The 12,880-nt window shown below is 37.8% G+C and overlaps 1 protein-coding gene across 8 annotated transcripts in view; it reads left to right on the top strand.

Moving 5' to 3' along the window:
• ODAD2 (outer dynein arm docking complex subunit 2) overlaps positions 1-12,880 on the top strand; it is a 167,181-nt gene that overhangs the window by 1,740 nt on the left and 152,561 nt on the right. For 4 of the 8 annotated variants that reach the window (XM_070381801.1, XM_070381802.1, XM_070381799.1 and 1 more), the window contains exons 2-6: positions 2,307-2,569; positions 8,617-8,774; positions 11,093-11,294; positions 11,935-12,041; positions 12,209-12,345. In XM_070381801.1, the coding sequence (XP_070237902.1) occupies positions 2,346-2,569; positions 8,617-8,774; positions 11,093-11,294; positions 11,935-12,041; positions 12,209-12,345 (828 nt within the window). In that variant the 5' untranslated portion in view covers positions 2,307-2,345. Of the gene's footprint in view, positions 1-2,306; positions 2,570-3,819; positions 3,984-8,616; positions 8,775-11,092; positions 11,295-11,934; positions 12,042-12,208; positions 12,346-12,880 lie in introns of those variants that run through there. The other 4 variants (XM_070381803.1, XM_070381806.1, XM_070381807.1 and 1 more) reach the window with 4 other exon arrangements.

The following is a 12,880-nucleotide window of genomic DNA, read 5'->3' as shown; positions in this document are numbered from 1 at the left end:
TTTGCATTTCTTAGCTCCTTTTTAAGTATCTTCCAGAAAATTAGTATCTGGTATGTGGACTGCTATAGCCTTATGTAATTTCACATTTTTTAAAAAAAAAAGGTACAAGAAGGAAGTGATTTAAACAATAACTTTATAAACTGAAACAAATTTACCTTTAAAAACAAACAGAACCATCCACCTGAGCCTTTCCATATGAAATAGATCTATCTGCACTTTCTTTCATAGTATTGGGAAACTCAAGAGTGTCATACATGAACATCAGTGCTTGCTTATGTGTTCAGAATCTAGCAATAGAAACTGGAATACTAAAATGAATGCACAGAACAAATTTATACCTTTTTGGTATTCATTTTATTTCACTAGCATTTTTACAGATATACATATGTATGTGTATGTATATTATGTGTATGTATGTATATTATGTTGTTCTAAACTTTATCTGATCCAATACTTGCTTCTTATAATATTTTGTAATACTCACTTTACTCTTCTGAAATCAAAATCATAGTTTTAAATCTCAATGGTGCTCTAACTGTAAAATAAAAGAAGATAATTGTAATAAAATATCAGCATGCAAATGCTCAGGTAGCAGAATATAATGAAGCCTGGTGTGCTGAAGTCCATAGGGTCACAAAGAGTTGGACACAACTTAGTGACTGAACAACAAAATCAATTACTCCAGCCTTATGTTCAATTGCTGTGTATACAGTGGCCCCAAATACAGTCGTGCCACAAACTTAAATTGTGTGACTAGAATTTCAATCAATGATATGATTTTGCAAAATGCTGACCTCCTGGTAAAGGTCTATATAAAATAAGTATTTACAACCATCCTTTGATTTATATGGTAGTTTCAGTTCTGGAAAATTCAATGCATATTTAAACTGTGAAAAATCCTTTGTGATTATTTGTAAAGTAGCAATAGGTTGTAGGCTCAGGTATGAATTATCTGAAATTGGTTACGTGCTAAATGTTGGAGGTTGCATCATAGTTCTTCCTTCTAGGGAACCGTCCTGCACATGGCAGACATCTGGCATTCTCGGTCTTCATCACTAAGTGCTCACAATGTCCCCTATCGTTTTGATAATAAAACATCTGTACGATACTTCTTCACTGCTGTTCAGCAGCCAGTACTGCCCAGTCGAGGACCTCTGATCTAGATGTCCCTGTTACTGGATTTGAAGATATAACAACAGGAAGGAAAGTAAAATCTCCAAACCATTTCTATAAAATCTTGGTTCTGAGCTTTTGTAATAATTATGGGAAGCGGGAAGCTAATTATATTTTTTATTTAACTTTTAAACCGTTCTTCTATTATTCCAGGTGAAAGGTTTTAATGATCAGTGTTAATTGCCAATGAGAAAATAAACAAGTATAGATTATCTGAAAAAAAGACAAAGCTCCATAATATAGTGATATCAGGACTTATTTATTAACTTGGCTCTTATTTAAGTGTGCAGATAATGTTATCTTTTCAGATACCTCTTTTAAAGGCTAATTTTATCGAAAGTGAAATTTATTTCAATTTCTGTTTTACATTTTAATGCTAGAATCCTCTGATAATTTAGATAAACAGGCTAAAAAGGTTCTCATTCATGCTCACATTTTCTCTTAAGCAAGTTATGAATTATGATAAAAATATTCTGGGCAGGATATATGCAAGAAGTATGGAATTTGAATTACTCAAATATGTTGATTAATACCATCAATATGTGCCTTATGAATTGTCAGAAAAAAAATTAAAATTCTATTTTACTTAATGTTCTTATTCTATTTTTTATGAATTCTGAGGGCATTTGGGAAACTTTCATCAGCCATCATTGCACAGATATAGATGTATGTTACAGCAAAGAATAACAAAATTCAGTTTAATAGCATAATTCTAAACAATGTGTGATCCAGCTCAAAAGAGCATCTCTTATAATCGCTGGCCCCAGCAGAGCTGCAAACCAGAAGGCATGCCTCCTCCGATTCTTTTTTTTCCGCTCTTGGACTTTTATGTTTCTGTTTTTTGACCGGAATTCTCTGTCTTAGGCTGAAAATGAGAAAGAAGTTATTCATTCCAGGGCAGGCAGATACTGGAAAATCCTTATGTCCTTGGGTCAGTTTTACTTAGAGCTGGTTCAGGGAACATTAACTATTTTATTGACTTGAAGAGCAATTGGATAATTAAAAAAAAAAAAATCTCTAAGGTGAACAAGCAGAATGTGGGTTGGGTAAGTACTAGCTTAAAATCTTGAAAATGAGAAATGTTCCTCTAGGAAGATGGATGCTATTGTCTCTCTCTCTCTGCTCTGATGCAGTGTGTGTGCTGAGCTCAGGTTTGAGCATCGTGGGATCCCATGGGCGTGGCACTGACCAGGTCTGCGCAGTGGACTGCTGCGGGGCATGGGGCTAAGACCCTGGAAGTTACTCCTCTCAATGAGGCTATAGTGAAAGAAATTATTATGTTTGTGGAGAGTTTTATCTATAAATATCCCCAAGAGGCAAACTATGTTTTTGTAGAACCGCTGGAATGGAAAACAAATTTGGACCCCTCAGCGTTTGGATCAGGCTATGCTGTCAGGTAAGCCAGTGAATTGCTTCTAGAGTTTAATGTCTTCGGTTGTATGTTTTTTATTGATTGATTGTAGGTTTAAGGCAAATCGCTTAACCTGTGTGACTCTCAGAACTCTCAGAAACCTGGAGGCACTTGGGTGAAATCTGAGGATGTGTAGTTGGCCAGTACACTGTTTATCTAATTTTTACATTTGAATTTTCTTTTGATAGGGAATGTATTTCCAGGTCACTGCACTCTCCAACATTTGCTGTTGCTTTGTGACTGGTCTTTCCACTCACACGAACTGCCAGATGCCACCAGGCATTGGTTTCGTGACCTGAGATAAAGACAAAACCCCTTCTGGTATTTAAATCTGTGGGGCAGCAAAGGGAGAGCAGTACATTTTGCTTACTATAAGGAAAAGACTTTTTAACAATTAGCATTGTCCTTAAATGAGACCCTTCCAAATCTGAGATTCAAAAAAAAAATTCTACCTCCACCTCAAACAGCAGGCTAGCAATTTCTCTTTTAATCATAGCTAAATATATATTTTATATAAATTACATAGGTTTATGTAAATATAATTCTACTTATATAAAATGTATTCTGTAAATATACATTGTAGATGATAAATATATGTAAATTCATATATTCTTTTTTTTTTGGTCAATTTCAGCTTATGTGTCACTTTAGGCATTCTGATCCACTTCCTTTGTTCCTCTTTAGTTTTGCATATGAACTTTTAAAGTCTGATCTTATGAAAAACAGTTCTCTGGCCAAAGTTTGCTGTACATGCCTTTTCCATTTGGGATTATTTTTTAGCATAAACTCAGAATTTAATTTTTAGAACTGTAAAATCATTCTTTTTTTTAAAAGTCTTTATCGAATTTGTTACCATATTGCTTCGGTTTTATGTTTTGGGTTTTTGGCCCCGAGGCATGTGGGATTTTAACTCCCTGATTAGGAATCAAACCTGTACCCTTAACTGGAAGTCTTAAATCACTGGACCACCAGGGAAGTCCCTGGAAAATCATTCTTGAACTGTATTTCAAGGGCGCTTTGGTTCTGATATCATGGTCTATTTTCTCTCTGAGTTTTCAGAAACCTTTTTTTTTTTTAAATTATATTTTATGTTTAACAGTGCTAATGGTCACTTTCTCCCAAAGTGTTTTATTTCTCTCACCTGAGTTCAGTGTAGCATCAAGCAGGATGTTTGGACATTTTGACACCGTGTATGTTTTGAACCAGCTAACCCTTTGTGTCTTTCTTCCGTCAAGTTTACCATGCAGCTCTTCGGTGGGCCAGTTTTTCTATTTGTCATTCCTGTTTCTGACCTTGGTCGATGATCTCTTTGATGATGGAAGAAGTGAGAGGGGTGTGATAGTAGCCGTTGCTGCATAGGAGGGTGGAAACTATTCCTGTGTGTCTTGATGGAAACCAGGTAGATACTGACTGACCCAAAGAAGGCAAAAGATATAGCTGAGATTTTGGTGGTCATCATTTAGTCGCCAAGTCATGTCTAACTCTTGCGACCCCATGGACTGTAGCCCACCAGGCTCCTCTGTCCATGGGATTCTCCAGCCAAGAACACTGGACTGGGTTGCCATTTTCTTCTCCAGGGGATCTTTCTGACCCAGGAATTGAACCTGGGTCTCCTGCGTTGCAGGCAGATTCTTTACCGACTGAACTACAAGGGAGTGAAGGAGAATACCAAATGCTCTCACATCCAGGTCCTGACCCACTCTGTGCTCTGTCCCCTAAACCAAGGAACCTTCAGCACCCAAAGTCACGTGGTGTTTGGTCCATCCAGCAGCACATCACATGATGTAAACCAGTGATGCCCTCAATGGCAAGAAGAATGTGTAATTAAACAGTCCCTCTGCCTCTTTCTTTGCTCTTTGGTTCATATGCACTCTTGCTTAGCTGCAGGGCCTTAGAACACATTTATTCATTTATTTAAAGTGGAGGAAGCCCCCTAGTCAAGATTCATATCTGTAAGACCATGTGGATACCCAAGTCGTCATGAGGATTTAAGCCTGGAGTTTCCGGACATGTTTCTACCAAATAGTAATATCCTTGGATGTTTCAGAACAAAGGCAGATTCTTCTTGGGGCTATTCATTCTCTCACGCATCTTCTTCCAAAGCAAGGCAATTTCATCTATGCCAAAACTCTGTTAAAGCAGCCAAATGACCCCCCCCCGACTTTTGCTGATCTCTGCAGATATATTGGAGACCACACTTGTACGTGTGGCCTTACTTCTCAGCTACAGTGCATCTCCAAGGGCACACTCTGTAGCTGTCAACACAGGTGTGATGAGCCTTCTTTTGAGCTAGACTTGTTGGCATCTGATGTCGAAACTGATCCTTTACTCACACAATGAGGAAGTTTTATGTTTCATCCACCATCTTCTTTCCTTTTGTGCAGTTGGTTATTAGTTGACTAGATGAGCACAGCACTGGCCCAATTCTGTTGTCTCCTTTAGACTCATTCCTGAGGTGCACCTGTTCATCCTGTATTATCTCTCCACATTCAGAGTTGAGGAGGAAATATCTCTGCTTTCATTTTGATGGAAATCATAGGTCTCTTTTATCACTGTTTCCAGTTGTTTTTGTTCTTTTCACACAGGATGAGATTAATAATCTTCCTAAAACACCTCAGAATGAACCCCAAATCACTGTAAATTAAGGACAGGTGACAGCACTCAGTGGTGACACTATCTGTGGGTGATAGTGTTACTTACAGTCTCTACAGAGTAGCGTGGGCATTTTTTTCTTGTTTTAAAAAAATTCTGTTTTATACTAGAGCACTGTTGATTATCAATGTTGTGTTAGTTTCAGGTGTACAGCAAAGTGCTCAATACTCTGTAATAGCCTAAATGGGAAAAGAATTTGAAAAATAATCGATTCATGAATATGTGTAATTGCTAGTTATTTTTGAATAGTTTTTATTTGCTTATTTGCCATTTGTGAATCCCTGTTAGTGCTATGTATATTCAAGTCCTTTGCCCTTTTTCTTTTCTTTTTTATAATTTTTATTGGAGTATAATTGCTTTACCATGTTGTGTTTCTACTGTACAGCAAAGTGAATCAGCTGTATGTATACATACATCCCCTCTTTTTTGGACTCCTTTCCATTTAGGTCACCACAGAGCATGGAGTAGAGTTCCCTGTGCTACACAGTAGGTTCTCATTAGTTGTCTGTTTTATACACAGTATCAACAGTGTATATATGTCAGTCCCAATCTCCCAGTTCATTCCACCTCCTCTTTCTCCCTTAGTATCCGTGTATTTTTTTAATTGGGTAAGCATTCAGAATCACTTGGTGAAAATGATGTTACCTGTTCTTTCCTCCCCTCTGGTAGAACTAGGATTTTTGAATCATGTCTGCTTTAATATTGCTGTATGTTAGTTGTGAATGACTGTCTGCTGTGTCTCAGTGGTTAGTTCTGTGTGAATGAGACATGAGGACGTTGGAGCAGGACACCTCCTCTACTGGAAATGCACATTTCACACCCAATTCATACCTTTATGGTCCTTAATCTTCTGATCAATATCACTAAGGGCTGAAACACATGATCTCCAGCCTTAAAATGGTATTGTTTGATGAGACAATGATTATTTTATTTTGATAAAATTTCAAAGTCACAGATCAGTGGCCTGAAATTCTGTTACTGAACTCTTTGCTTCTCCTCCCTGAGATTACTGAATAGTTTCTCAGCTACAGCCTTATTTCCTATGTTACTATTCAGACATATAACTGTGGAGTAATTACTGTGTTCTGGACATGGAACTTGACATTGGGGATTAAATAAATGAGACATTTTTCCTGCTCTCTATTGTATAAGCTGAGCATTTTTAGCTCGCTTCTCAATTCCAGTTTAAAAGTCTTTTATCAGGTCGATGGATTTCATTTATTCTTTAATTCTTCTTAACCTTATCAAGATGTCTACAATAGTTTTCTTCCAAAGAGTTCTGTCTTCAGGGCTAGAGACTGCGAGCCTGAAATGGGAGCCTGCTTTTCAAGAATCCTTTCGGTTGCCAGCATTGTAGCTCCTCCGGCTCTGTTCAGCTGCAGGCTTCAGCTGGCAGGACAGTGAGACATGTCCCCATGCCTTGCTGTTCTCCTGGTCTCCCCAGGAGTTTCACTTTCTCAAGTTCAGGAGCTTGATCCTGTGGGTATTCATTCTGCCTGTGACTTCATCCTCTCCTCATCCTTTCTGCACCAGTGGCCCTGCCCCAGTACAGGCCTCTAAGACCACTCCTCAGTCCTAAGGGAGTTCTTTTCAAAAGCTTTATTCCAGGGAAAATAAACATTCTGTAAATTATGCCCAGCACTGGCAAATCTAAAACCATTTTGCTCCTTCGTTTATTCCTCGTGCGTCTGTCAAACACCTTCTGTGTGCAGTTCCTCTTCAAGGTCCTGGGAACAGAGCAGTGGGGGAGACCAATAAAGCTCCTGTCTTCCCTTCTGGTTGCTGCTGCAGCAAATTACAATGCACTTAATTGCTTAAAACAACATGGATTTAAATCTTACAGTTCTGGAGGTGACAAAAATTCTAAACATGAGTGTGGGCAGGGCTGTGTTCCTTCATTCTTGCCTTCTACAGCTTCTAGAGGCCACTTGTATCCCTTGGCTTGTGGCCCGCATCACTGAACCCTGTTTCCATTGTCATGTTGCCATCTCAGACTGCCTCTTCTGAAGATCCCTTTGATTACATTGACCCACCTAGATACCCCAGAGCAGTCGTCTCATCTCACAGTGTTTAATGTCAGCCGTCTGCATAGTCCCTTTTGCCACATAAGGTTCCAGGGACACCCCCCGTCCCCCAGTTTTGACCCTCTTTCTATTTTAGTGAAATAGTAATAGATTGACTGAGTCTGTCGATTTACTTTTTATGATGAACTGTCAACATCTCACAACTATTTATCTGTATTACATTTTAAAATAGCAGGTCTTGAGACTTCCCTGGTGGTTTAGTGGTTGAGATTTTTGCCTTCCAATGCAGGGCTTCCCTGGTGGCTCAGACAATAAAGAATCTGCCTGTAATGCAGGAGACCCAGGTTTGCTCTTTGGGTCGGGAAGATCCCCTGGAGGAGGGTGTGGCAATCCGCTTCAGGATTCTTGCCTGGAAAATCCCCATGGACAGAGAAGCCTGGCAGGCTATAGTCCTTGGGGTCGCAAAGAGTCAGACGTGACTGAGTGACTAAGCACAGCAGGGAGTGAGGGTTCCATCCCTGGTCAGGGAACTAGATCCCTACATGCCTCAGCTAAGACCCAGTACAACCAAATAAATAAATAGGTACATATTTAAAAAATAAAAAATATCAGATGTGGACACTTTTACTAGGGATTATCAGTATGTAATGAAAAATTGGGCAGTTTAAGTAATGTTGTAAGTAGTATAGATATATCGTGGCCATAAAAAATAATCTTAATATTTTAGAAATGACAACCTAAAAAAGTTAAAATGGGAAAAATACCAATCTAAGAGAGCTAACAATTTCTGATCAGGAAAAAGCCTAGTTAGAAAAACTGCTTGTTATCCTAAAGTAAACCAAATTAGGGGTTTGGAGGGGGAAAATAATCCACAGAGGGGATCTAGTTTGTCTTTTTTCATAGCACTCTCTTTTTTTTTTTTTTTGCTCAGAAACAGAGTAGCCAAGAAAGTTCCTAACCACTAATTACTGTGGTGTAAAAATTTTATAAATAAAATAACATTGGAAATCCACAAAACATAAATGATTCCCACAGAACTAGTGATTTTAAAAAAGATGTCCAATGCATTATTAGAAAAACAAAACCCAAAACTGTGAGTTTACATAGGTATTCAGGAGATTGCTTAAAAATGTTTTTCCTGGATATATCATATTGCTAAAGAAGTTTGGGGATTTAAGGGCCTAAAAGTGGATGAAAGTGGGAAAATAGATGAGCTTCTAACAAGACCTATTTATATTCTCTGTATTTTACCATGAGACATGGAAATAATGTGTTGAGATGTCTTAAATTAACTTCTACTGGCATTCAGGTAACCCTAAGCCTTCAAGAAAAAAAAAATTTTTTTTCATTTTTTAGTGGAACAACAGTCAAATCAGAAGAAGTTGATAAAAATGGAGAGCCTTTGCTATATCTCTCTGTACCACAAATTAAAATCAGGAGCTTTGGGCAGCTGTCACGTATGTTATATATTGCTAAAAATATGAAGCTGAAGGAAGCACAAGCATGTATTGAAGGTGATATTTATACTCCAGTCTGTGATTTGAACTTTCAGAAACATAATCTTGGGGGCTGGGGAGGGAATCATTTGTTATAGTCTCTTGAAAAAGTTCTCTAAAAGGTAAAAAGTACTAAGTTCAGCTTCATAAAAATGTCCTTAATTTTTCTTGGCTGAAATGTTATGCTCATATCAGCTTTCCACTTTAAATGAAAACCCTAATGCTTTACCATTAGTCAACTTCTAGATTTCTAATCTCTGTGTGTGGTTTAAAGCGAGCCTTCTTAGCTTCTGGAAAGACCCGCGGCCTTTAAGGTTCATGTCAGGGAAAGAGACAGATGTCCAGGGCCAGTGTTAGGAGCCATCCTCTTGCATTCTGCTGTACCAGATGGTGATCAGTTTCCTTTAAAATGAATGTAGCCTCTTCCTTTAGCAGACAACCCACAATAAGCTCACTTCCCATTTGTCTCAGCCGAATACATAGCTTTCTGTGCATTGTTACTTTCATTCAGTGGGAAATATTTTTCCTCTTCACTATAGTTATAAAATGTTCTTATTGCCTAATCATCTGACATGCAAAACAATATTATTACCTGCTATAACTGGGCTTTAAATATTTCTTATGAGTAGAAATACCTATTAGCAGGTAATTATGTCATGTGTATGCTTTGCTTCTTTGTGATCATGTGACGTGTGGTTCCCAGGCATAATGTACATGAGTTCTGTCTCATCATTCATTGCCACTGTCTGTGTCTGTGAGATGGAAAATTGGTCATTTTATATTCTTTTGATTTTTGGAAAGATGTGAACCTTAGGACAGCAGCCTCTTTTTATGTCTTGTCTACTCTTCCTATACATCAAAGTTACTTTTCTGAGGAGGGATGATATCTTGAGAATAAAACTGAATTTCAGAAGAGTTAATTGAGGGCACACCCCATACATTAAATTCAACTTAATCTGTAAATTTAAATCCACAAAGTGTTATATACCCAATCTGGCTAAATATGCAACCTTTGCTGCATTTTGCCTTTCTGTAAGAGTTCTAGGTAAAGCTCTTAGTTTTAGGTCCAAATTGACTGAATTGAACTGGCAGTTTGGAAGTCAGCTTGTGTCTTTCCCCAGAATTCACCTAATATTTCTCTTCATAATCTTTAGAGATGACAGTTGTTAAGGTGGTGAATGGAGATGCTCGCTAAGTGCTTGGTCCCTGGGTCTCCTTCTCGTGATGCCTGCACCCTACCCCATGCAGGTTTTTCTAACAGCCCCCAGCCTCTCCTGCTAACAGTCCATTTCCTGTGGGAAAGTTAAAAACCATTGCCATCTTCTCTTCATGTCCATCAGGTCATGCCTTCTGAATTAGTCCCATGGGCATCCCCCTCAATCCAAATGCATATGTATTTTCATCTGACTTGAATTTCTCCTTCCTAAACATGGTTTTGCCCATTTATCCCTCATTTTCAACCATACAGTTTTTTGAAAGTGTTAGTGGCTTAGCCATGTCCAACTTTTTGTGAACCCCATGTATTGTAGCCCGCCAGGCTCCTCTGTCCATGGGATTCTCCAGGCAAGAATACTGGAGTGGGTTTCCTTTCCCTTCTCCAGGTGATCTTCCCAACCCAAGAATTGAACCTGGGTCTCCTGCATTGCAGGTGGACAGACTATTTACTATCTGAGCCACCAGGGAAGCCCCATTTTGGCTTTTATTCTGTTTTCAACATCTCTAGATTCAACTTTCAGCCTTGGTTATGAGTTGGGATTTTAAGTTTTCACTATAATTTTAGCATTTATGTAAATACTTGTTATATTTGTTTTCCCAGTTAACATCTAAGGACATTGGAAATATAAACAGTTCAAACAGGTGGAAAAGATTGGCAGTAGATCTGTAGACTGAGAAAAACATGCTCTTTTGGAGAGAAAACATTTGTGAATACTGTTCACTGATACACACACACACAGACATACAGTTCTAGTGATCATTTTTCTAAGGAGACCAATATTTCTCTATCTTCAAATCGATTCTGGATGTATTAATTGAATGCCTATTCTGAATAAGGCCCCATAGTCAACTTAAAAAGAAACAGACCTCTTGACTTCTGGCCTATTAGGGTGATGACATATATACATGATATTATAGCACAAGGTGAACATCTCAAGAGGAGTAAGAAAGTTTCTAAGTACAACAGAATCTGAGAAATAGAGATTAATTCAAATTGGGTCAGTCAGAGACAGTTTAATGAAATGAACGTGTTTGAGTGGGCTCCAAAGGACTTGGTATTCTATATGGCTCTAGTAATAGACAACAAGAGGATAATTTTCAAAATTTACTTTTTTGGTCAGCAAACAGAAATCCAGTAGCAAAAATCTTGGGCTTGGATTATAATATAATAAGTGAAGAAATTGGAAACTCATTTGTATCTAATATTCTTGACAAAATTACCAAAGATGATGATTCTGAAAGTGAGATTAAGATGAAGATTGCCTTGCAACTCAAGCAGCTGGATCTGCACTTACTCAATCATTCTCTGAAACATATTTCCTTGTGAGTCTTTTTTTTTTTTTTTTTTTTAAGAAACCTCTGAAAATTGGTTCTGAAAAGTACTTTTAGAGCTTTAGAGGAAACATAAGAAAAATAATGTTTAGAAGTGTTTGCTATTGATTTAACATTACATTATTTGGAATAAAATTTTAGTTCTTCATGACTATTTCTAGTTCCAAATAGTAAAATTTTCAGCTAAAACATTCTAGTAGAATTTAATCTAGTTCTGAAGCCATTATGTGTTTTTTTATCCCCAAAGTCTCTTAAATCATTAGATAGATTTTTAAATTATAATTCACTTATCATGTAGAGTTTGTCAGATTTAAAACTTGTTCATCTTTCTAGTCTTTTCTAGTACTTTGATACTTTCATTAAGAAATGAAGTGACTATTTAAATGAGTGTATTTAAGTGTTAACATTCAACATTCTCAGCATTAAATGCAAATCACTAATTCTTTAATGTCTAGCAGTGCTATGAGATTGTAACATGGTTAAAATTCACTACAATTTTGTTGATGTATAATTTAACTGATATTTTAATTATGACAACAGTATTCCCCAATATAATAGAATGTTTTCATGTTATTTTCTGTGGATTCTCTTTTAAAGTATTTCAAATGAATTTCTTAAACATTTATTTCAGAGAAATACGATTAAATCCAGGGACTGTGAAGAATGACATAGAGCTGCTTAAACAGTTCTCAGGAAAGGGAAAACAGACAGTCTTGGAATCTATCGAGTACACCTCAGGTTCATGTTACATTCTATTTATCTTCATAATTACATTTTCAAAATGCTTCAATAGCTAAATATTTAAGAAACAAAAACTTGAAATATCAATCCTGTTTTTTGAAGCCAAGCTATGTTACAAGTTGAGGTTAAGGAGCTCCTTTTACTTGTGTGATAATTGCTTTCAGATTATGAATTTTCAAATGGATGTCGAGCCCCACCTTGGAGACAGATTAAAGGTGAAATTTGTTATGTGCTGGTGAAACCTCACGATGCTGAAACTTTGTGCGTTACTTGCAGCAAAGAAGGAGTGTTTTTAAATGGTGTAAGTAATTTATTTAAAAAAACTAGTATTTACTTTACTCCTGAGGTTGATTTGTGAGTGCAGGCACGTCTCCAGGATTGAACCCCAAAACCAGGCAATTGAAGGGTTGTCCTGTGGGATTCAAGCAGATCCCTTTGCTGTGTTTGCTGCCTCAGTGTCCCCTACAGGTCCTCAAGTCAGCGTTCTAGGAAGTGGCCTTCATAGTGACCCATTCTGCTATCTAAAACTAAAACCTCTTTAACATGATCAGTTTGCTGAATAATGATACAAGTATTAGAGGGAAAAAAATAAGTCAAAAAAGGAGCTCCAAGGTAACGAAAGCCGTAACCGGCTTCTGTCCTTAGCACTGACGGGACTAACAAAAGAGAGGAAGGGGTCCACAGAGGATGGGCTCCCTCAGAGGGGACCCTGCTACCCAGGGAGGGGCTTCCAGGCTGTGCTGGGACCTCAGCATCTCAGGACAGCGCCTGCACGGAACTGGGACTTACGCCTCTGAAGAGCGGGCCCTGCTTGCATTTGGTGGTGGTCCCTTAGA

Source organism: Bos mutus, chromosome 13, assembly GCF_027580195.1.
Source record: "Bos mutus isolate GX-2022 chromosome 13, NWIPB_WYAK_1.1, whole genome shotgun sequence".
NCBI lineage: Eukaryota > Metazoa > Chordata > Mammalia > Artiodactyla > Bovidae > Bos > Bos mutus.
This window is presented reverse-complemented; position numbering and strand designations above follow the sequence as displayed.